The sequence below is a fragment of the Melanotaenia boesemani genome, chromosome 12 (assembly GCF_017639745.1).
Source record: "Melanotaenia boesemani isolate fMelBoe1 chromosome 12, fMelBoe1.pri, whole genome shotgun sequence".
NCBI lineage: Eukaryota > Metazoa > Chordata > Actinopteri > Atheriniformes > Melanotaeniidae > Melanotaenia > Melanotaenia boesemani.
Window position 1 is genome coordinate 22079668 of NC_055693.1, and position 21229 is coordinate 22100896.

General features: G+C 37.3%; 2 protein-coding genes across 6 annotated transcripts in view; one reads left to right on the forward strand and one right to left on the reverse strand.

Moving 5' to 3' along the window:
• The first annotated feature begins 324 nt into the window (after window positions 1-324).
• Window positions 325-11117, forward strand: sept10 (septin 10). The gene is made up of 10 exons (XM_042001193.1): window positions 325-488; window positions 1503-1617; window positions 1942-2137; window positions 2309-2495; window positions 7976-8137; window positions 8512-8608; window positions 8704-8872; window positions 8956-9088; window positions 9182-9360; window positions 9686-11117. The coding sequence occupies exons 1-10, from the start codon at window positions 459-461 to the stop codon at window positions 9699-9701; spliced, it is 1284 nt and encodes a 427-aa protein (XP_041857127.1). The 5' UTR covers window positions 325-458; the 3' UTR covers window positions 9702-11117.
• A 1234-nt stretch (window positions 11118-12351) lies between these two features.
• The window catches only part of LOC121649996 (E3 ubiquitin-protein ligase SH3RF3-like), a 123566-nt gene continuing 114688 nt past the window's right edge, over window positions 12352-21229 (reverse strand). For 3 of the 5 annotated variants that reach the window (XM_042001188.1, XM_042001190.1, XM_042001192.1), the window contains 2 exons: window positions 19522-19895; window positions 12352-16257 (listed from right to left, as the gene is read on the reverse strand). In XM_042001188.1, the coding sequence (XP_041857122.1) occupies window positions 16089-16257; window positions 19522-19895 (543 nt within the window). In that variant the 3' untranslated portion in view covers window positions 12352-16088. The remainder of the gene's footprint in view (window positions 16258-19521; window positions 19896-21229) is intronic. The other 2 variants (XM_042001189.1, XM_042001191.1) reach the window with 1 other exon arrangement.

Here is a 21229-nt window from a genome sequence, read left to right on the forward strand (position 1 = left end):
AGGTAATACGTCCCAAAATTAGGAACAGCGATTAGTGATCCATTAAAATGTCCAACTTTCCTGAAGGTTCACAATACAACTCAAGAACGGGCTAAATTAATTTGCGCTATGCCATTATACAAAAAGGGGTGACGAGTTGTTTAAAGACGATATATTCCCATCATTACTTGCTATTTTCTAAATAATTAAAGTATGTTTATTTTTAAAAAGACTAAATATTACTATGTTATCGTCTTCTTTACTATTTTACAAAAGTGACCACTGTGAGTAATTTTATAAACCAAATATTTACCCTCATTCCCACAGTGTTTTCTGGAATGGACTCGTCTGTCTAGTCGTCGACGGTAGAAGCGCAGACGTTCTTGGGGACTCTTGGGGAAAGAAAAAAGTTCTTTGTTTTGTCATTTTTATTTAAATACTTCAGAATTGATTTGTAGTGTTACCTTCTGTCTAAAGTTATGGCCTCTTCGGATGTAGCACGGCAGCCGGTACGCTTTTTTCCTCTCGTGGTTTATAAATGACAGTTGAGCAGGGAGTGTCCGTGGCTATCATTAGTTAGCCACCGCTAGTTCCAAAACTTTAAGTTAAATAAAAATCTGAAAGTAAAATCGATGCACGACTTCTACATTGTAGCCATTCACCGAGACATATATGTGACAGTTTTTTCTTTTATATTTAGCTTTTTATTTTGAAGAGAGTCGTTACAGTTTTCACCAAAGAACGCTAGCTTAACTTGTATTAGCACAACACTAGCACTTTATTATTGGTTTTCGGGGAAAAAGTTTCATGGGGGAAAAAAACTGATGTGCTCCGAGGAATAGGAATAGAGAAAAAAGACCAGCTTCAGGTTCAAGTTTCAGGTTGGATGGTCATGGGTTAATTTGTTTTAAAGGTCATATTAGTTGTAGAATGCATATAAGCAGTTTCATTCTTTTAAAAACACATTTGCCATTCACATGTATGTATTTATGTATTTAATTAATTTTCCTCCCATGCCATAGTGTACATTAATGAAAAGTGGAACATCTGTCGTGAGGAATTTCCTGAACGTCGGCAGTTTGTGTTGAATCGTAGTTAGTGTAGCCGAAGAACTTAAGATGTTTCAATAGTTCAGGGAGGGGCAGGTAAAATGAAGACTATGTGAACACTGTTAAAAGATTATGCACTCATCAAGGACTATTTGAAGTGTTATTCATAATTTGTAGTTTAATATTTGTACAAATGAAATCCTATTTAACCTATTAACTTATTTATTTACAGAAGCAACATATGCAAAGAAAAATGTTATACCATTCTTGGATGTTTATTTTTTTATATTTGCACCATCAAGTATTTAAACAACTGTAAAGATCACACTAATGATTTTTCAGGCAAAAAACAAAATTCTGTATTTGACAAACACCATCTTTTCACCATATTTAAGAATGAGTGTGTTATTTTGTGAAATAACATAGTAACAGCAGCGTAAGAGTAGCCTTCAGTGTGTTTAATGTATTTCACAGGATAAAGGAGTCCGGCCCTTGTCCCTGGCTGGCCACGTGGGTTTTGACAGCCTTCCAGATCAGCTGGTCAACAAGTCTATCTGCCAGGGCTTCTGCTTCAATATTCTATGCATTGGTACATTTTCTTATATATATAAATAACACAATCCCTACTGATAAGCTCATGTTGTGACATAACTTTCATTTGCTACTTTTTTGGGTGCATGCATACACTCGATTTTATTTTATTACCCTAATATCCAACACGAATACTGAATTCATACTGAATTTCTTAAATTTTGAGTTTGTCTGTTGTGGTTATATTTTGACTGATCTAGTTTTTAAACCTCACTTACTTTTATTATAAGGAATTTTAAGAAAGTAGGTGCTTATTTGGAACATTTACTGAATATATGATTTTTAATGAAATGCAATGCAACTTTTTTCTTTTTTGCTTCAGGTGAGACTGGTATTGGCAAGTCTACGCTGATGGATACTTTATTCAATACTAACTTTGAGAACTTTGAGTCATCCCACTTTGAACCTCAGGTGAAGCTGCGGGCTCAAACCTATGACCTGCAGGAGAGTAATGTCAGACTACGCCTCACTGTTGTCAACACTGTGGGCTTTGGAGATCAAATGAACAAACAAGAGAGGTACTTAAGACATTTGTGAGCTGTTGTGTCAAAAGTCATAAAGATATATATATATATATATATATATATATATATATATATATATAATTTAAAAAAAAAATTTTTTTATGAAGTTATTTAATCTGTCATAAAGGTCCCAAATCACTGACCTGCACCATATGTCTGTCTTAGCTATCAGCCAGTTGTGGACTACATCGACAAGCAGTTTGAGAGTTACCTACAGGAGGAGCTAAAGATCAAGCGTTCTCTGCACAACTACCATGACTCACGAGTCCATGCCTGCCTTTACTTCATCTCCCCTTCAGGTCACTCACTAAAATCCTTGGACCTGGTCACCATGAAGAAACTAGACAGCAAGGTACGAGATGACTCACAGGCTTGTGGCTCAGGCATTCTTAAGGTTTAAGTGATTAAACTAGTGTAGTTAGGTTGTTTTGTATAGTAACTGTGGAGAAGTTGACACCTTTTTGTTATTATTGATCCACATGGTAGTTTAGTCCATGGTAGGTTATCAATGTTATTTTTAATTTACCCCACTTGGATCTGTAATGTATTTGTGCTACTCTTAATCAAGGAGATATTTCTCTGTCTGTGCTTGTGTGTGAGGGGCAGAGGTCCCTCTCTTAAACTCATACTAGCTGGACAACTCTCAGAAACACATAGATCCTGTTTTTTGTGACAGGAGGGTTGCAACCTAATTATCCAAAAATGTGGTTGCACTGACTGTGCTGCTGTGTTTAGGTAACAGTACAAGGCTTATGCATGAAATCAGTGCATAATTCAAGTGGAAGTGCATCACATACCAGTCAGTGGTGACGTACAGTTTACTGCTGCCGAAGGCAGTAGCTACATGAACATGGAAAATATTTTGTTGAAATCATTCTGATTAGAGATTTCAAGTAACATGTTTACATAATTCCTAGATAAAGTGATCAGTTGTATTTATATGAAGGACAAATGTAATACAATCGTAATGCTTTTGACACGCCTAGTTCAAAAGAAGAATTGCTTTCTTATTTTTATGTTGAACCTTTTGAAATGCTAAATAATCCTTATCTCTTTCAGTTGCTAACAAAAACTCATTACGTCATCGAACCCCACATGGTTTAAGCCTGCACAGAGACAACATGTATCACAAAACAATCAGAATAATCCGTTTGTGAAAAGGTTTAAACTACCCCTCTTGATCTGGTTGCAAATTTTTTCTGATCGAGGCCGATCGGATCACCTGACATGTTTACATGACGCATATTTATTCTGACTGGACATTTGATCAGATAAAAGTGCTCCGTGTAAGCTTATCTATTGATCACCTCCTGTACCCCTGTGTCTATTTTGACGGCAGGTTAGTCGAAATTTCAGAATGATCTAAATTATATAAACATGAGCCAATGATTGAAAAAAACCATTAACTGCTATTGTTTAGTCACAGATGTGTTCAGTCTGAAATGAGCAGCGCATCATTATCAGCTGTCATTCAGAAATTCACTATTTCTGTTCAGGCCTGTTGTGATAAGCAATAAGTCAATTAATTGCACGGTAAGAAAAAATGAGCGTGATGAGTTTGTCGGCCGTGATAATTAGCGTTTTGTTTTTTTGTTTCTATCTTACTTTACCATAGACTGTGTATGACAACAGGTTTCAATATGGAGTATCTCGACTGAACGCTCTCTTGTCTTGCGGAGTAATCTCTCTCGTGTCATACTTGACAGCAGCATGCTGCAGCACGAGACCGTGGTGAAGCACTTAACCTGTACGAGCCGGTATGCCGCATTTGTTTTATAGGGCTGCCAACTCTCGGCATGAGAGTCATGCATTTGAGCGGCTTCTCATGCTCTCTCACTAAACCTCAGATTTCTCACGCTGAAATACGCATCAGGAGCAATGCCGGCTAATTGAGAGCTTCAGGAGGATTCCCAGTGCGGCGCATTACTTTTGGGCCGGTGTCCCGGCATATATGAGGAAAGACACAGCGTCGCGTCGCAGGTTCACTCACTGCTCATAGATCAGTCTGACACGCAGTGATGAGGGGAGATATTTCAGCTCCACAAGCAGCAACAATGCGCAGTATATTTTTTTCCTAGTTTTTTCTTTTTTTTTTAATAAATGGTACTAACTGGCAGTTTTACTGGGTTTCCCTGCCTGAGCCCCATGTTTAATATATTTTTTAATATAATTTTTTGAAGGGCAGTTTTATTTACAGAACAAAGACTTTACTATCTATCATACTCATTGTTTTTGGTTGTTTGGTTTTCATTCATTGTTAATGAGACTAAGAGTCCAATTCTATTTATTGTTTTTGTTTTGTTATTTAAAATTTCTTCCAGTTCCAGTGTAAAATGTTCTTTAGAAATCAAAGTTTATTGATCTTTGAAAGGGTGTACTTGCATTATTATGGCATCGTCATTATATTAGTTGAAAATGGTCTCAAAATGACAACACATGACAGCTTTGCGCAATATTATTGCTTATCACAATAATTTCTGAGAAAATTTATCGCACAGCAAAATTTGTTATCGCGTAAGGCCGGTTTCTGTTTTAGAAATGGTCAGAGCATGGATGATGAGGAATTTTGAGGCTGTGGGCAAATGTTGTATTTCTCTAATTTCATCCTACCGCTAATGGCAATGACAAAACAAGTACTCCGTGTACTTTATTTATTTGGCTTTTTCTTCTCCCAAATACATTTCTGAGTGCAACACATGGTTATTAAATGTCTCTTATGTTTAATATCTTGTCTTAAAGTGAAAAGCAATAAAGTGGTGGCCTGTCAGCACATTGGAGATGGAGTAAAATGTTTGAAGGGAACATGTTATGGAAAAATTACTTTTCTTTCTGTGTTTGAGAGCATATATTTAGGTGTTTCAGATAGGCCTGTTGCGATAAGCAATAAGTCAATTAAACGCACAGTAAAAAAAATGAGGGCGATAAGTTTGCCGGCTGCGATTGTTGTTTTTTTTTTTTCTCCTCTTACTTTACCATAGGCTGTGTATGACAGCCGGTTTCACGACGGAGTATCTCGACTGAACACTCTTGTTTCTTGCGGAGTGATCTCTCTCGTGTCATACTTGACAGCAGCATGCTGCAGCACGAGACCGTGGTGAAGCACTTAACCCGTGCGAGCCGGTATGCCGCATTTGTTTAGAGGGCTGCAAACTCTCACGCTTTGGCCGTGAGACTCACGCATTTGAGTGGCTGCTTGCGCTCTCGCACTAAACCTCCAATTTCTCACGCTGAAATACACATCAATCGGCTTATCGAGAGGTGTGGAAGGATTCTGAGTGGGCTGCATTACTTTTGGGCTGGTGTCCCGGCGTATGTGGAAAAGGCGTTGTGTCGTAGCAGCGCGGTTCACTCACTGCTCATAGATCAGTCTGACACTCGGTGATGAGGGGAGATATTTAAGCTTCACAAACAGCACTGATGCACAGTTTTGTTTTTTAGTTTTTTTTTTTTTTAAATACAATGGTACTAACTGTTTTACCATTATTGCTTTGCGCAAAATTATCGGTTATCGCGATAATTTCTGAGAAAATTTATCGCACCGCAAAATTTGTGTTATCGCGACAGGCCTAGTTTCAGATCAATACAAACTCAGAAAAAATACGACTCTGGCTGCATTTTGTTTTCAGCTTCCTGTATCTAAAAATGTGACATTCAGTGAAGTTCAGCTTTTGCAAAGTTCTGACACTCCAACCTTCTCCCTTACTATCTCCTCTTAGCTTTAACTACAGATGCTGCTTCATTTGCTGTACCTTTTTAGATGGGAAAGTTGTTTTGCTCTTGGTTTACTTTTTGCTATTTACTCTAGAACTACTATATAACTGTAGTAACTGTAGTAGTTGTATAGTTCACTTAACTCAAGAAATTGTGTGATCTTATGAAAAAGTGCAGAATATGAACTGTGTACAGTACACAGTTTCTGTATTGCCAAATATGTTTACACCCCCCCCAGAAAAAAAAATAGATAAATGGTGAAATCTTAAACACTGATATGTAGTTAGTGTAAACAACACTTAAATACATAGTCAAAACTGATGTGTATCTGAAGAAGACGGTGGGAATTTGTGTATAATAAACTATGAGGTACTGGTTTTAATGTGTGACTGCTGGGGCAAGTTCACAATCTGCCTTTTTACTATCCCCAGTTTCCCTCTCCCATAACTCTTGAAGTGGTCAGAAACTTTCCCATGCTCTCTGTGTGTAGTGACTTTGTGTTTTTTGTGTGTTTGTGTGGTTTCACTGCCCTGGAGTAGCAGTAACCCTGGATTTGCGTGTGAAAGGAGTAGCAGAAGCAGTGGAATGCTGTAATCACTTCACGCACACACACTTGAGTTGTCCTTTTGTGTCACTGTACGGATACACACAGAAAGAGCCAATTGTGGCGTCTGCAGCAGTGATGGATAGTCACTCACTCACACAGCTGTTAGAACACATCTCCTAACATTGTTTTGTTTTCTCTGCTGGGATCAGAGTGTGTTCTGCAGTGTGTGTTCTGCATGCTTCTATGGGTGTGTGGTCTGGCCCAGAAGCTCGCCTAGTGACAACATCTCATTCCAAGCCTCTATTTGGTACAAGAAGAAGACAGACAGGAATGTAGGGGACTTGGCACTAGATTGAGCTGCTGGGCTAGAAATAACATGGTTTATAAAAACTGTTTAGATATATAATTTTTATATATTAAGAAAAATAAATCTTCAATTTATATTGATGATTGTGGTATTTTTTTAATATATATATTTCCAAACATATTAAGTTGTGTTTAATGTGTCTACGAGTGCTCAGGTTGTTATTAATTAACAGTTTTCTAGGTTAAATGTTATAAATTTTCTTACTGGTGCAACTGATGACATTAACCAGCTAATACTGTAGCCACTGTCCCAGACCTGTTAACATCATAATGGGTATTTGTTTCAGCGAGTGAGTGTGAACAGAGATATTTATTTAGTGAAAGCTAGTTAATTCTGACATCTTGTTCTGGAACATCATTTTCTGTGATTTAGCTTAATCTCAATCCACTCTAAACTGAAGTGGTATCAAAGGAAAGATGGGAATTATAAACTATATTGCTGAAGCACGCGTCAAATACAAAGTGTAATTTCAGCTGATTTGAGCCTTGTCCCAGTCTTTCAGAAATCATACCAATAATGACAAATTAAGCCTATTTACTAATACAGAACATGATTTGCACATTTTTATGTCTTCAAAGACTTTTAGCTCCTTTTTATTTGTTTTAAACCAATGTTTAATTTATAACAGCAATGCATTGTAATAGTGCCTTTAAATGGATAGGTGCAAATAAAATGTAAGAGTCTAAAAAAAAAAGACAGAACAGGATGAGGGTAAAAAATGTTTCAGAGGGAGAGGCGCACCCTCTACAGTACCACTGTAATTTGTTTGAGGTAGAAGGTCCATCCATCCTTTCTCTCTACCGCTTTGTCCATTGTGGGTCGTAGGGAAGCTGGAGCCTAACCCAGCGTTTAGCAGGTGAGAGGCAGGGTACACCCTGGACAGATCACTAGTCCATCGCAGGGCCTGATGTAGAAGTTATTATTTAAAATTTCATTGTTATTAATGTAAGGACTAATTGTTAATAAAGTAATGTAATGTACCTTGAATTATCGGGAAATTCAGTGAACTGATGATTCTCAATGTTGAACCATTTCAACAGTGAGTATAAAATATATATATTTTTTATTTTTACTTTTTTTTTTTTCCAGGCTGCATGAGATACCAAAAAAGGGTATCTATCTAGCTCCTCTGGATATTTGTAATGAATAATGATAGCAGATTAAGACGAAGCTGCTTATTTCTAACACACATCTCATGTTGTTGCAGGTGAACATCATCCCAGTAATTGCCAAAGCCGACACCATCAGTAAGAGCGAGCTGCACAAGTTCAAGATCAAGATCATGAGTGAGCTGGTCAGTAATGGTGTCCAGATCTACCAGTTCCCTCTGGACGATGAGACTGTGGCCAAAGTCAACACTACAATGAATGTAAGGAAACACATAGGCACACTTTTTGACCAAGATCCAGGAGTTTAGGTACAAGTTTTCCAAGGTTTTGTAGTTTATTTTTTTGGCCTTCTTAGTTTACAGTGATTACAATATGCAAATGTTGCAGATTGACATAATCTCATTAGTACACGGCTGTTTTTTGTTTCCCAGTTAAAGTTAAGAATTGGAACTAGGATTTCTTTTTAGCGTCAGATAAATAAACCACCACACATTTGGTGGGAGTGTTTGTGTTCTTGAATTATGAGGAAGAATAACTGAAAGTGTTTATGTAAATGAAACCTGTGACTTAGGACGTGCACAACTCTTCACAACAGTTTTAACCCTTTTTAAAATGATATAAATCCTTTTTGCAGGGTCATTTGCCATTTGCTGTAGTCGGCAGTACTGAGGAAGTCTGCGTTGGCAATAAGATGGTGAAAGCTCGCCAGTATCCATGGGGTGTTGTCCAAGGTATTATGGATCAGTGTATTTGTCTGTTTAACAATACATTTTTTATTGAAGCCAGCTCAGCGTAAATCACTGTAATCTGCTTGTCTGTCTGTCAGTGGAGAATGAACATCACTGTGACTTTGTGAAGCTGAGAGAGATGCTCATTTGTGTCAATATGGAGGACTTGAGGGAGCAGACTCATACGCGCCATTATGAGCTTTACAGACGCTGCAAACTTGAAGAAATGGGGTTCAAGGACACGGACCCAGAGTGCAAACCTGTCAGGTGGGCTGCCCGCTCGTTAATTTCCGTCTTCATCCAAAATGCACAGTTCACAGACATTAAAATAGAATTGTGTGTGTATGTAGTTTGCAGCAGACTTATGAGGCCAAGCGTCAGGAGTTCCTGGTGGAGCTGCAGAAGAGAGAGGATGAGATGAGGCAAATTTTTGTGCAGAGGGTGAAGGAGAAGGAAGCTGAACTGAAGGACGCCGAGAGAGAGGTATGCCAAGTGGGACCACAAAGCTGGCTCAACACAAGAAAAATAATTATGTTCTCATAATAAAGCTTTATTTTGGGGGGGTTTTTGTTTTAGCTGCAGAGCCGTTTTGAGCAGCTGAAGCGTCTCCACGCAGACGAGAAAGCAGCTCTGGAGGAGAAGAAGCGGCTTCTTGATGACGATCAGAGCTCTTTCAGTAAGAGACGAGCTGCCGCTCAGCTCCTGCAGGCTCAGAGCCTCACAGCCAACGGCAAGAAGGACAAAGACCGCAAGAAGTAAGAGGCCTTTCTGGACAGTACTGTTTATTTGAAATACTCTTATCTATTTATGTTGGCAGTGGTGGTTAAATTAGTTTGAGTCATGGGTAATATGCGGTTGTCAGTGGGTTTAGCAAACTGAGACATGTGGTGCAAAAACACATTACCGCTCTGATAAGTGAACACGCGGCAGCAACCGCAGAGACGACAGAGGTGCTTAGTGAAATCTGAAGACTTAACGGAGACAGTGTTGGTTTAAGTTGACATTGCTGTTAACTGATGAATGCTCAGGAAGTTTTGTCAGTCGCTCATTTTAATCCATCTCAATTCTTTTGTTTTTCAGCTCTGGCTTCATGTGAGGACCTTTGGACATGACACTCCATTACGAATTGTTTAACCAGTGACACTGTTCACATTGCCTTCAGCCAGTCTCAAACACTAACCCGAAGAACACACAGGCCGGCAGCATGTGAGCCTGGTTTGCCAAAGTTTAAAAACTATTTCCAAAAATCATTTTGTACACTTTACTTCTTGTTTTTAATCACTTGTGTAGGTTTTATGACTTTTTGTGTATTGTTTTTTGTATTTATCCTTTCATAAATTTCGTCATTTTCTATGTACCTCCTTCCCCTTTTTACCCTCTGCCGGACTGAGAGTTACGCTCCTCACCAGCTTCTGTTTACAGATCAAATGACTTGGACAGGTACAGTAATAGCGTGGCTTCTTCATACACTGCCAGGTTTCTAATAATGCCACAAAAAAGTGGTTTTCAGATTTGCTCTAAAGGTGAAGAAGGCCAGTTTTTCATAAGTTAATTAACAATTAATCTAACAACACTGAACAAGTTTTCATCATTCTTCAAGGAGTAATTGAATACAGAATTTATTTTATAAACAACGGTAGCAGGGTATATTCTTTTAAGTAAAAATATGACGTGAAATTGGTTAACATTAGTCCTCTGAACCTTCAGTTTATTTAAACAATGAAATTAAATAGAAACTCAAATATTATATATTCATGTCAGTATTTGTGATCTTATAGTGCTTAAATAGTTTAACTGAGGCGTTTATCTGAAAGGGTTCAAATTTCATCTGTTACCATTTCCTGTTGGTTTAATTCACACAGACTTCTTCGGAATAACAAGTAAAGGGTATTTTTCCTCTTATTCCTTCAAATCTGCAGCAGCCACATTGGTCGTCGTTGAGGGAAGAACTGGTTTGTGGACCTCTCTAATGCATTTACACATTTACAAAACACTTTGCTAGTATAATGGGTGCGAGACTTGATTTGGGATTAAAACTTGTTTATATGTATCTATAAATTACTCTGTTTTTTTCCTGTTGGGACAAACTGAAACTGGCTGAATCGCTGGGTAAAAAAACTATGCATCATATTATGTCAGTGTTTGCTTAGGAGGCAAATGAAGAGAAGGCTGATATTTTTCTGTGTTACTCTATTTTTACATATATGTATTCACTTCTCTTTGTACTGTAAACTACAAGATATCAAGCAGAACACTGTGGTGCTGGTTTCCAGAAATGTGTGATCAATAAGCCGAACATTAATTCACTTTTACTGACTCTTGATTCTTATACTATTGTTTAAAAATGTGTTAGTGCCTTAACTGTGTAAGACTTAGAGATACACTATCTACACACTGACTTGCAGGAAAAAATCTCAGCCACATTTGTACTACGACTTTAAGGATCAAACTGTATCATTTGGGATTTTTCTTTCTTTCTTTTTAAATAAACCTTTTTGTATTTTTTCCATGATACACTGTGCTTGTCTGCTTTTTCAGAGCTGAAACATTTCAATGCATGAAGTCAAGAGATAACTTAAATATTGAAAGGTAGCAAAAATTCAAAATGAATTCCTCTGCTGCCCTACATTTGGTTCTACATTTATTTCCCCTTTATGGATGATGCGGATGATTACATGCATCCCATTTGCTTTTAAAGGCAGCAGCAGCTTAACATCTTCCCCACCTACCACTTGGTTTATTTAAGCACACACACTCATAATGAGACTGTCTTGTTCTATCTGATAGCTTTGTTACCCTGCAGTGTCTCACACTCTAGCTCTGTTGCCCTTCAAGTGACTTAAATGCAGGCACACAGACAGGTAGATAGACAGGTCTGGTGTAAAGCAGAGAAAAGCTGATCGATTCCCTGCAGGAACCAGTGGCACCTTGCTGGTATAAAGCAGGAAAGAGGACGCCCAGAGGAGAAACATTTCACCAAAGCAAAACATGGAGAAGGCGTGTTTGTGTGTGAGCATACATGTTTAACCACTTTGGGTGTTTTCGCCCATATTTTGAAATCTTATCTCACTACTGCAGATAGAAAATATATAGAAATAAATTAGCTGCTTGCTCACCTCAAATATAGCAGTCAAGTTTTTTTCTGAATGGGCGTAAATGTAAGATACACCCAAGCTGTTATACACCTGTGCTGGCAAGTGCACATATTCTCATACACAAAACCTGGTCACCTTTTGCTAGTCACTCTAAATGCAAATGGAGGTGATGATTGTAGACAGGCCTGACTCCTGGAGAAATGAGGTTGTCATTTAAGGGGGAGTGCCAACAATGGTCTGAAATTACCTATTACACACCTCATCCATGTCAGTGTTTGGCTTGAGAGCAGGAGAAAGAGGGCAATAAGAAAGGATAAAGAGAAGGGGATGGAGGGATGAAAATGGACATCCTTCGCTAGCATGTCTATATTCATAAAGACAATAATACTCAGACATCTATACCTATAGTGGTACTCATAAGTCTTCATAAGCTCATAATGAACACATTGTCGGTGAAGATAATTATAATTAGAGCAGGATATGATTCTCAGGATGAATCCCCAAAGGGGAAACCATTAAAATCCAAATGGGCTATACAGGTGATGTGCTTGTTTTGTAGCACAGCACATAAATGTCTATTCTTCTCAATCACTTTCTGTTTCACCTCTATTACAAAGCACACCGATAGAAAAAGAAAAACAAAAGAGGAAATTATTTTAAAACAAAGGCGTTTATTGCGAAAAATGCACTTGACATGAAAAAACAATCATATCAACCACGGGTCATCAGTACAAGACGATGTATAATGATCACATGGTAGAGAGCGCTGGACGTGACCAGCACAGAGCATGACTTCAATGGCACAAAAGGCCTATAAATATTCTGCACAATATAGAATTATATTTATATATAATATTCTTTTATTCAGTTTCACTCACTGTACCAACTGTCTCCAACTCAACCCAGTCCTAGTGAGGCATGAGTATCAATAAATGTCCTTTTTGTGTGTAAAGAGCTACATACAGAGGTCTTCTTTCATAATCTCTTTCTCTCACGCACACACACATACACACGCACACACACAAATATTCATAAGAACAAATATGGCTGACATTTAATTAAAAATGGCAGAGTGAGAGCTCAGGCTTCCTGGCAGGAGGGTTAACAGCGCCCAGGTAGCAGAAGTGGTTTGGCCTCAAAAAGGCTAAAAGCCATCAGATTTGAAGCAATTTGGGGCAAGAACTGAACCGGCAACCTTGTTGAGTGGTGCCAGAAAAGGACCAAGTGTGCTAATACGAGTGCCACTAATCACTCTGAATTAGTAGGCGACCTGGGTAATTCCATTAAAGTCCAATTGGAAATTGAGCATTGTACAGATGTGTAGTTGTGCTCATGCCCAGTAGGATTACCACTGCTCCGAAGAGTTTGATTACATTCGTCGAGCTGTCACCGTGTATTTTACAACCAGGAAGCTGAGGTGAATGACTGGCTTATGTCACTTTATATAGATAAAAAAAAAAACACATCTGAAAAACTGGAACTTCAAGTTGTTTCATCTAAAGTGACCACTGTATAGTGGTTTTATTCCTGACGTTTTGACTGTTGTAAACTCTTTCTCCTCAGAGCATCGACCTCATGGAAATGAAACACAAACCAGGAACTGTGCTTAGGTTTGAGAAAAACAAGAACTTTGCACAGGATTTTTGTTCGGAGCTGATCTGGGATCGGGTCAAGTTCAATGACAATCATCCAGCAGGCTCGTCGTACTGACATAACACAGTGGAAGTGGCAAAGAGGCCACTGCCATGTCAAAAACAAATAGCATGAGTGTGTAGTTGTGTGTGTTGACATTTGTAGGCACTAAGGTTTGACAGAAAAGTTTTAGAGGAAAATAGGGATTTGTTTAGACTAAAGTTTCCAATGACTAATATCCAAAATTTGCCACTAACTTTCCCTTTTTTTTTCAATGACAATAGTTCCACTTTTAGCTTGACTGAATCAAAACGGCCACTGAAACTTATACAACTGTTATGGCTTTAAAAATAATGTAAATAAATGGATATAAATGGAGGAAACAGATCAAGCATTTTAATATGTTAAAATCAAAGCGTCTGTGTCCACATGGTACTAAACTGAAAACTGTTGCTTCAGTGGACTGATGACAACTTCAGTACCATGAAGCGGGTCCCCTCCACTTCACAGATCTAAAAGATCATCTTAATGAATAATCTGATCTTGCTTGGTTTTTAAAATAACAGACCACCTCTTCTTTTCTCCTTTGCTAAAAAATACATATACATATACATGGTGAACAAAGCTAATCTAGGGAAATGGGATTTTATAGAATATTCCACTTTCAAGTCCGATACATAATCTGTGCTCTTTATCCCATCTTGTGCTTACTTTCTACAAATCTTTGAGGATCCTGCTGGACAATCTAATAATTGGTGGTTAATTCTGAACTAAGTCTATTTGCAGCAAGAAGTTTCCAGTTTTGATCTTAGTGAGTTTGGTCAATTTTGAAATGTTTATGATGATGAAATGCAAAAAAAAACAAAGAAAAAAAAAAAAAAAACATTCATATTTAAAAGAAAACTAGAGCTGTTTTTCTGCCATCTCCCTTATATGGCACCTGTCCAGTTAGCCAATGAGCCTTAACACTGCTTAACCAATAACACTTACAATCATGTTTGTATCAATAAGACATTTGTGTTCCTGGGCCTTGCTTGTGTGTCAGGCTCTAACTGTTGCTGTGCTTCTGTTTTCACAAGCAAACAAATAAACAAAAAAGGTTGTTGTGACAGGAAGTAAACTCAGAAATCTGCTGGCTGGCAGTTGTAAGATGGAACATTTGTTTCCTGCTCTTTGACTTGCAGGTATCCCTGTGCACTGTTGATTGTACATTTGGTCAAGAGTACTGGATGTGTATGCTTGTTGGCACAGTCAGACAAAACCGTTGGCAATTTGTCATGATAAGGTTTAGAAACATTAATTCCGGTTAAAAACCTTTATGAAATAAATAATTCAATTTCTGGTAATAAATCTTGTCCTGTTGCTTTAAGAAATCTTCATGTCATTAGCCTCAAAGCATTTGCTTACGTGATATTTTAAGGTTTTATAGGCAATGATGCACACTGATTAGGAGAGTAGTTTGATATCACAATTATTGTAATTATGCAGGAAGGCTAGATAAAGATTTAGTCATTTTGTCTTGCTAGCTTGTGTCTTACAGAAAAATCATGTTAAGAGGGCTTAAACAAGCAGTAGGGAAAATCCCTTTGTAAATGCATTTTTAAAATATTGTATATGTAAATATAGAGGCAGGTTGTAACAATATTACCAAGTGCATTTCTTTTGTTTCAAATCTCATACCAAAGTTCAAAATCTTTATAAATACAAATAAATTCAGTAAATATATTTTGGTGACTTTCTATTTCCTCTTTTCTTCTTACATTCAACAAGCCTTCAGTTTAATCCGGCTTTGGGGATCTATGAAAGTCAAATTCAACATAAGTTAAAAGTTGTAGACATTTATCTAAAGACATAAATAGAAAAATGAAGGACCTAATTTAGACTTAGCTTGTTGCACCATTGCTTTTAAATTAAGCTCCTTGTGACAGGTCATCACAGCAGGACAACACATACACCTAATACAACATAGAAAACAAAACAAAGAGAAAGTAATAATGCTACATGCATTGTTTAACATATACTGGGTTGAAAAGAAACATGTGCTCATTGCCACAAATTTGACACGTAGATGTGCTTACAGTGGTCCTGGAGTGCAGGCTCACTTACTTCCCTCATCACCTGGCTGTAAAATTTCACTTCTCATACAAAGAAAGCACCCGGATTCAAGTTCTGAGGTCTCAGTGGAAAAGCAGAGCTAATGCTTTTTGTGCTAGTGTTTGCTGGTGGATGATGCTGAGGAGAACTAGGAGGCAGAGCTGATCTTTCTGTGAAGTCTGTGCCTTCAGTAGTCAATATCAGTTGTTTGCAACATGAGTGATAGGTAAAACCTATCCTGCTTTCTGTGGCTGGGCTGGTTGAGGCTTAGATTAGCTTTCCTATTTAGTTTGTGTACGTGTATAAATTAGTTGGACAAACATGGATTTCTGAAGACTGTTGCCGGAAAAGATGTTTTGTGGCTTCATCAAATATAATTAGATGTAAAACTTTAGTGTTGCTTCAACATTAAAACACAAAAATGAAATTATTCACCGGAATTCAGAGAAGTTTTTTTTTCTTTTGTGTAAATGTCAGCATCTTTTAAGGCAGATTTCGACTTGTATTTTATTTGATTGATCTTTAATCCAGCAAAAATCTGGGAAATCAATTTCAGCCCAACTGCTGTCTGCATACCGCATGTGCTCATCTAGCTTGTATGTGCGCTTGTGTGGTTTTTAAGTCAGAAACAGGGACGACTTCTTTCGTCCACTTTTTGCAGTTCAGAAGCTCTCAACGAAGCTGCCAGGAAACAGCCCAGTCTGTCCCGTCCTCTGCAGGGTGCCTTTGTACCAACCATCTTCTCTCTTCTTATGAACAAAAACCACGTCTCCTTCCCGCAGCTCAATCTCTGCCTCACTCTGAGGTGGGTAGGGGACCAGGACACGATACCTGACAAACAAAGGACGTTATAATGCATAATGCTGTGAATGGCATAAGGCTTTTTGATGTTGTTTTGATGAGTGTTTTCTACATTCTAGAATGTTGACAATATTCTATAATCTCAACCTTCATCTGCAACTACATTCTAGAATTTTTGACATTCTGAAATGTTGGCAATGATGACAAATTGTAGAATTTGGCTTTTATCAATGACGACATTCTAGTATACTGGCTTAGATCTGTGAAGATATTCTAGAACATTAAAACCATTCTAGATCATTCAAAAATATCAGTTTGTATCTGAACCTATATTCTAGAATCTCCTCTAGATTCAAGATTGGCATTACTACAATTATGATTACAGTGTAAATTGTTGGTTTTGAACAACATTCAAAAATATCAGTTTTGAACTATGACTACCCTTCAGAATTTGGCTCTGATAACTGACATTCAAGAATCTTGGATTTGATCTGCAATGTCAATTTAGAATGTTTTCTACATTCTAAAATGTTGACAACATTCTAGAATATTGATGTTCTATAATGTTTTCTGCATTCTAGAATGCTAACAATTTAGAACATTTAAGAATTTTAACTTTCCATAATCTCAACTTTGATCTGCAATTACATCCTAAGATTTTGATGTTCTAGAATGTTCTCTGCATTCTAGAATGTTGAAAACATTATATAATCTTAAACTTCATTTGAAACTATATTCTAGGCTTTTGATGTTCTAGAATGTTTTCTACATTCTAGACTGTTGACAACATTCTAGAATCTCAAACTTCATGTGCGATTATGTTCTAGAATTTTGATATTCTGGAATGTTGGCAACATTCTGGAATACTGACAAACTGTAGAATTTGGCTTTTGTCAATGACAACATTCTAGTATATTGACTTTGATCTGTGAAGATATTCTAGAACATTAATAACATTCTAGATCATTGGCAACATTTAAAAATATCAGTTTGTATCTACTCCTAAAACATTGCAATCTCGATTTATACATACACATGATCTCATTTCTACACACAGCGATTCTCAAGCATGAGCTGAATCACAAACAAATGCCCCTAATTTCTTCCCGGATTTTTCAAGCACACCCAAACACAGCACTGCCATTGCCTCCTCCCTCCACCAATGGTAAAGTGCCATTACAACACATGATTCAGGGGAGGAAGCCTGCCTGCAGTCGAGTGTTTGGAAAGGGTGAGCGAGAGTTAAAGCGGAGGAAAGTCTGCAATATGGAGGTTTAAATGGATAGCGATGAAAACCCAAGTGGTAGTTGGCTGTTGTTTGCCTGTAGAAACTGTTTTCAATTGAAATTACTCAGAAAAAATTAATATAGAGCCATCAGAAATAAATACAACAGATTTGAACAGACTTTTTTTGTTTATTTAATGATTAATGTTGTTTTATAGGCAAAAAATAATATGCTCTCTTAGTTCAAGGTACAATGTGTGCAATAAGGTAACTTTAAAAAGGTTTTTGATAAACATTGAACCAGTCCAGCCCTCAACTTGTTCCAGTTTCTTTCTTTTTGGCCCGCTGTGTATTTGAATTTGACTCCCCTGCTCTACCTGAAAGACCATTTAAATGTTTCTTTTGTTTGTTCGTTTTGTTAAAGTTCAGTGCAAAAAACATTTTGTGAAAAAATCGTGCCAGAGAATTGTGATCTTAATTCTTAGCGTGATTCACATTTTTTTCAGAATCGTACAGCTCTCTATTTTGAACTATGACTACCCTTCATATATGGGCTCTGATAACTGACATTTAAGAATCTTGGATTTGATCTACAATGTCATTTTAGAATGTTTTAAAATATTTTCTAAAATGTCTTCTGCATTCGAGAATGCTGCTGACATATAATCTCAAACTTTATTTGAAACTACATTCTAGAATTTGGGACTTCTAGAATGTTTTCTGCATTCTAAAATGTTGACAACATTCTATAATCTCACCTTTGATCTGCGACTACATTCTAGAATTTTGATATTGTAGAATGTTTTCTGCATTCTAGAATGCTGACAACGTTATATAATCTCAAACCTTATTTGAAACTAAATTCTAGATTTTTGATGTTGTGGAATGTTTTCTACATTCTAGAATACTGACAACATTCTATGATCTCAACCTTCATCTGTGACTACATTCTAGAATTTTGACATTCTGGAATGTTGGCTTTGGTTAATGGCATCAAACCATATTCTCTGCTTCTTTGTTAACAGTTAAGAACCTTAACACTTTGGCATAGATCTAAGACATCATTCTTACTGAGGGAAAAGTTTTTGTTTTGGAGTGTAACAGTAAAGATTCTTCTTTTTGATGCCTTAAAAAAACTTGCTCTGTTGTCTATGTCAAAATGATAGAACCTTGGCTTTGTTATATAATCTTTACTTTGATCTCTGACAACATTCTGACATCAAATCCAGGATGAACCACTAAATTTCCTGAAATAGTAAAATGTCTCGCTTACATTATTTGATGTTTTCTGCCTTGTGTTTTGAATAAAATATTGGTTTATGCAATCTTTTGTTCCTTTAAATATAGAGCAGTCAGTGTTCTAATCAATTCTGAAGAAGTGCATTTTTTCTGTATTAACCATGTTACTAGTTATGTTACCATTAAATGTTTTATTCATCCTCAATTTTGTGAAATTTTGTGAAGTGTTTATAATGCTTCTGACTTTAATCGTTTTTCCATATAGGGATGTGTTAAAACATGTTTCAGTGAGAGCTTGTATGTGCGGTTATGTGCCTGAGACACATTAGGTCTTCCAGACTACTCAACTGACTATTTTATATTTCAAAAGCAAAGGGAACGGTCTATAATAATTTCCATTAGAAAGTCTCACTCTTAGTCAGTTCTGAGAATTTTTAGAGCCCATGTTGTATTTCAAATAACAGCTGATACAGTGACAGGGACATATGGTAGATGATGACTTATATCTTGAAAACTTCACGTCCAGCACTGTTGGATACAACAGACGTGAGTTATTGCTCATAAATGCGCCTCTGGGTTTCACCTAATTTCTGCTTATGGTTTTGTTATCACTGACTCTCTAAGGGCTACTTTAAATCCTGATGGCAAATTCTTCTAACCCAAAATTCCACAATATTGTCAGAAAATATTTTTTATAAATATAATTTGTTGTAAGGTAAATTTATGTCACCACACTGATGCAGAGACAATGCACTTCTCTTTAAGCCAGTGTTGTCTGCAGTCTTTAGGCCAGTGTTAGCATGTTTGTAATTTCCTGTGTCTTAACCCACCTCTCTCTCGACAAGGGTTTGGGCTCAGGCCGAAGAACCATCAGAGCATTTCCAGAGCGTGTTGCCGGGGGTGACTTAGGGAAATTGGTATCCAGGGATCCTGACTTCCTGTGCAAAGGCTCCAGCCCTATTGCTCCTGCCATGTCACTCTCAATTGGACAGGAGCCAGCTCGTCCCTGTGATGCCATTGGACAGGAACCTGACCGGGCGTGGTGGTGATGGTGGTGAGGATGGTGGGCAGGGTCCGTGGCGATGGCACCTTGGCCAGCCAGTGAAGGGTCATGGGTGGGTGGAGATGAAGGGGGAGAGCGAGGTTTCTTCTTGGCTGCTGCACCCGATAAAAGCTTTAACAAACCTGCTGCTTTCCTCTCCTTCTGAGGATGGAGGGATTAAGAAAGAAATGGAAAGAGAAGATGAAGGAACAGAGAGGGGAGACAAAGCAACAAATAAACCAAGAGCTGGAAATTATACAAGAAATAAATATAACTTTCTTTAGAACCATATAATACAAAGGGATACTATATAGCAGGGATCTCAAGTTCTGGTCTTTGAAGGCCACTGTCCTGCAGGTTTTAGAGGTTTTCCTGCTCCAGCACACCAGTTTCAAATTAAATTAATCCATTGTCAAGTTCTGCACAATAACCCATTAATTTGTGTAAGGCATGTTGAAGCAGAGAAACATCTAAAGAGATTGAGATCACTGCCATAAAAATACCATAGGGTTTAAAATACTGTTTTATGTAATAAACAAGCATGTACAGAAGAGATAAAAAAGCCAAATTCTTAATATCAACCTAGTCCTTTAAACAAAGTTTCATTATGCATCTAATAAAATTAACTTGATATTTTTGGTTTTCAAATAGTGCAAACCAAAAAAGTGAAACCTCCATGATGGTCACCTTCCTGATCTTAGGTCATCTGTAACTACTTCTGTAGATGACTAAGTGTGGAGCTAAATAGGTTGTATTGATTTGAGAGAAAGTAGTTATTAAGATTTGCTGCAATACAAAACTGCTGCTTTTCCAGTCATGTTTCTTTTATGAGTGATTATGAAAGGGGTTGTACAACACTGCCCATCTATGATTACGTGATGACATGAATCAATACTCAGCCTGAGTGCAAGACAATATGCAGAGCTTTATTTTAACACTGGCAGCAAAATCAAGTAGAGCACATTTTGACACAGGAATGATTTTTCTTTTCTGTCACTGAGGTACAGCATGTCAGCTACTGTTCTTTATTTTTTAATGCACCATTTGAACAAGTTCACTCCTGTTACTGCATGTTCTTAAAAACGTGTGAAGCCTTAAAAAGAAAAAAAAAACTACACACAAAAAAAACAGTCAATTAAAACTCAACTAATTTCAATTTAACAAAGCACATCTATGCATTCAGTATGTACAGCATGTCAGAGGTTTTCTGCAGTTTAGTGTTGCTTGTCTAAAAAAATAATGTCTGTGTGAAAATATTGCACAACAGAAACTGCAAAATCTCTGATAGATTAATCATTTGTGCAATCTTTTAACAATGCATCATTAATAGTTCAACGTTTCTCTGTTTCTTTTTTTCATCAAACTGCCTCAAGTCATTTTATTCATTTTCCTTATCTGAGCTGAAATGACTTCAGTGTGACATGAATCTATCCCTGTGTGAGCTAAACACAGCTACCTTGAAATAATAACGATGTATACTGGAAGTCATGTTACTT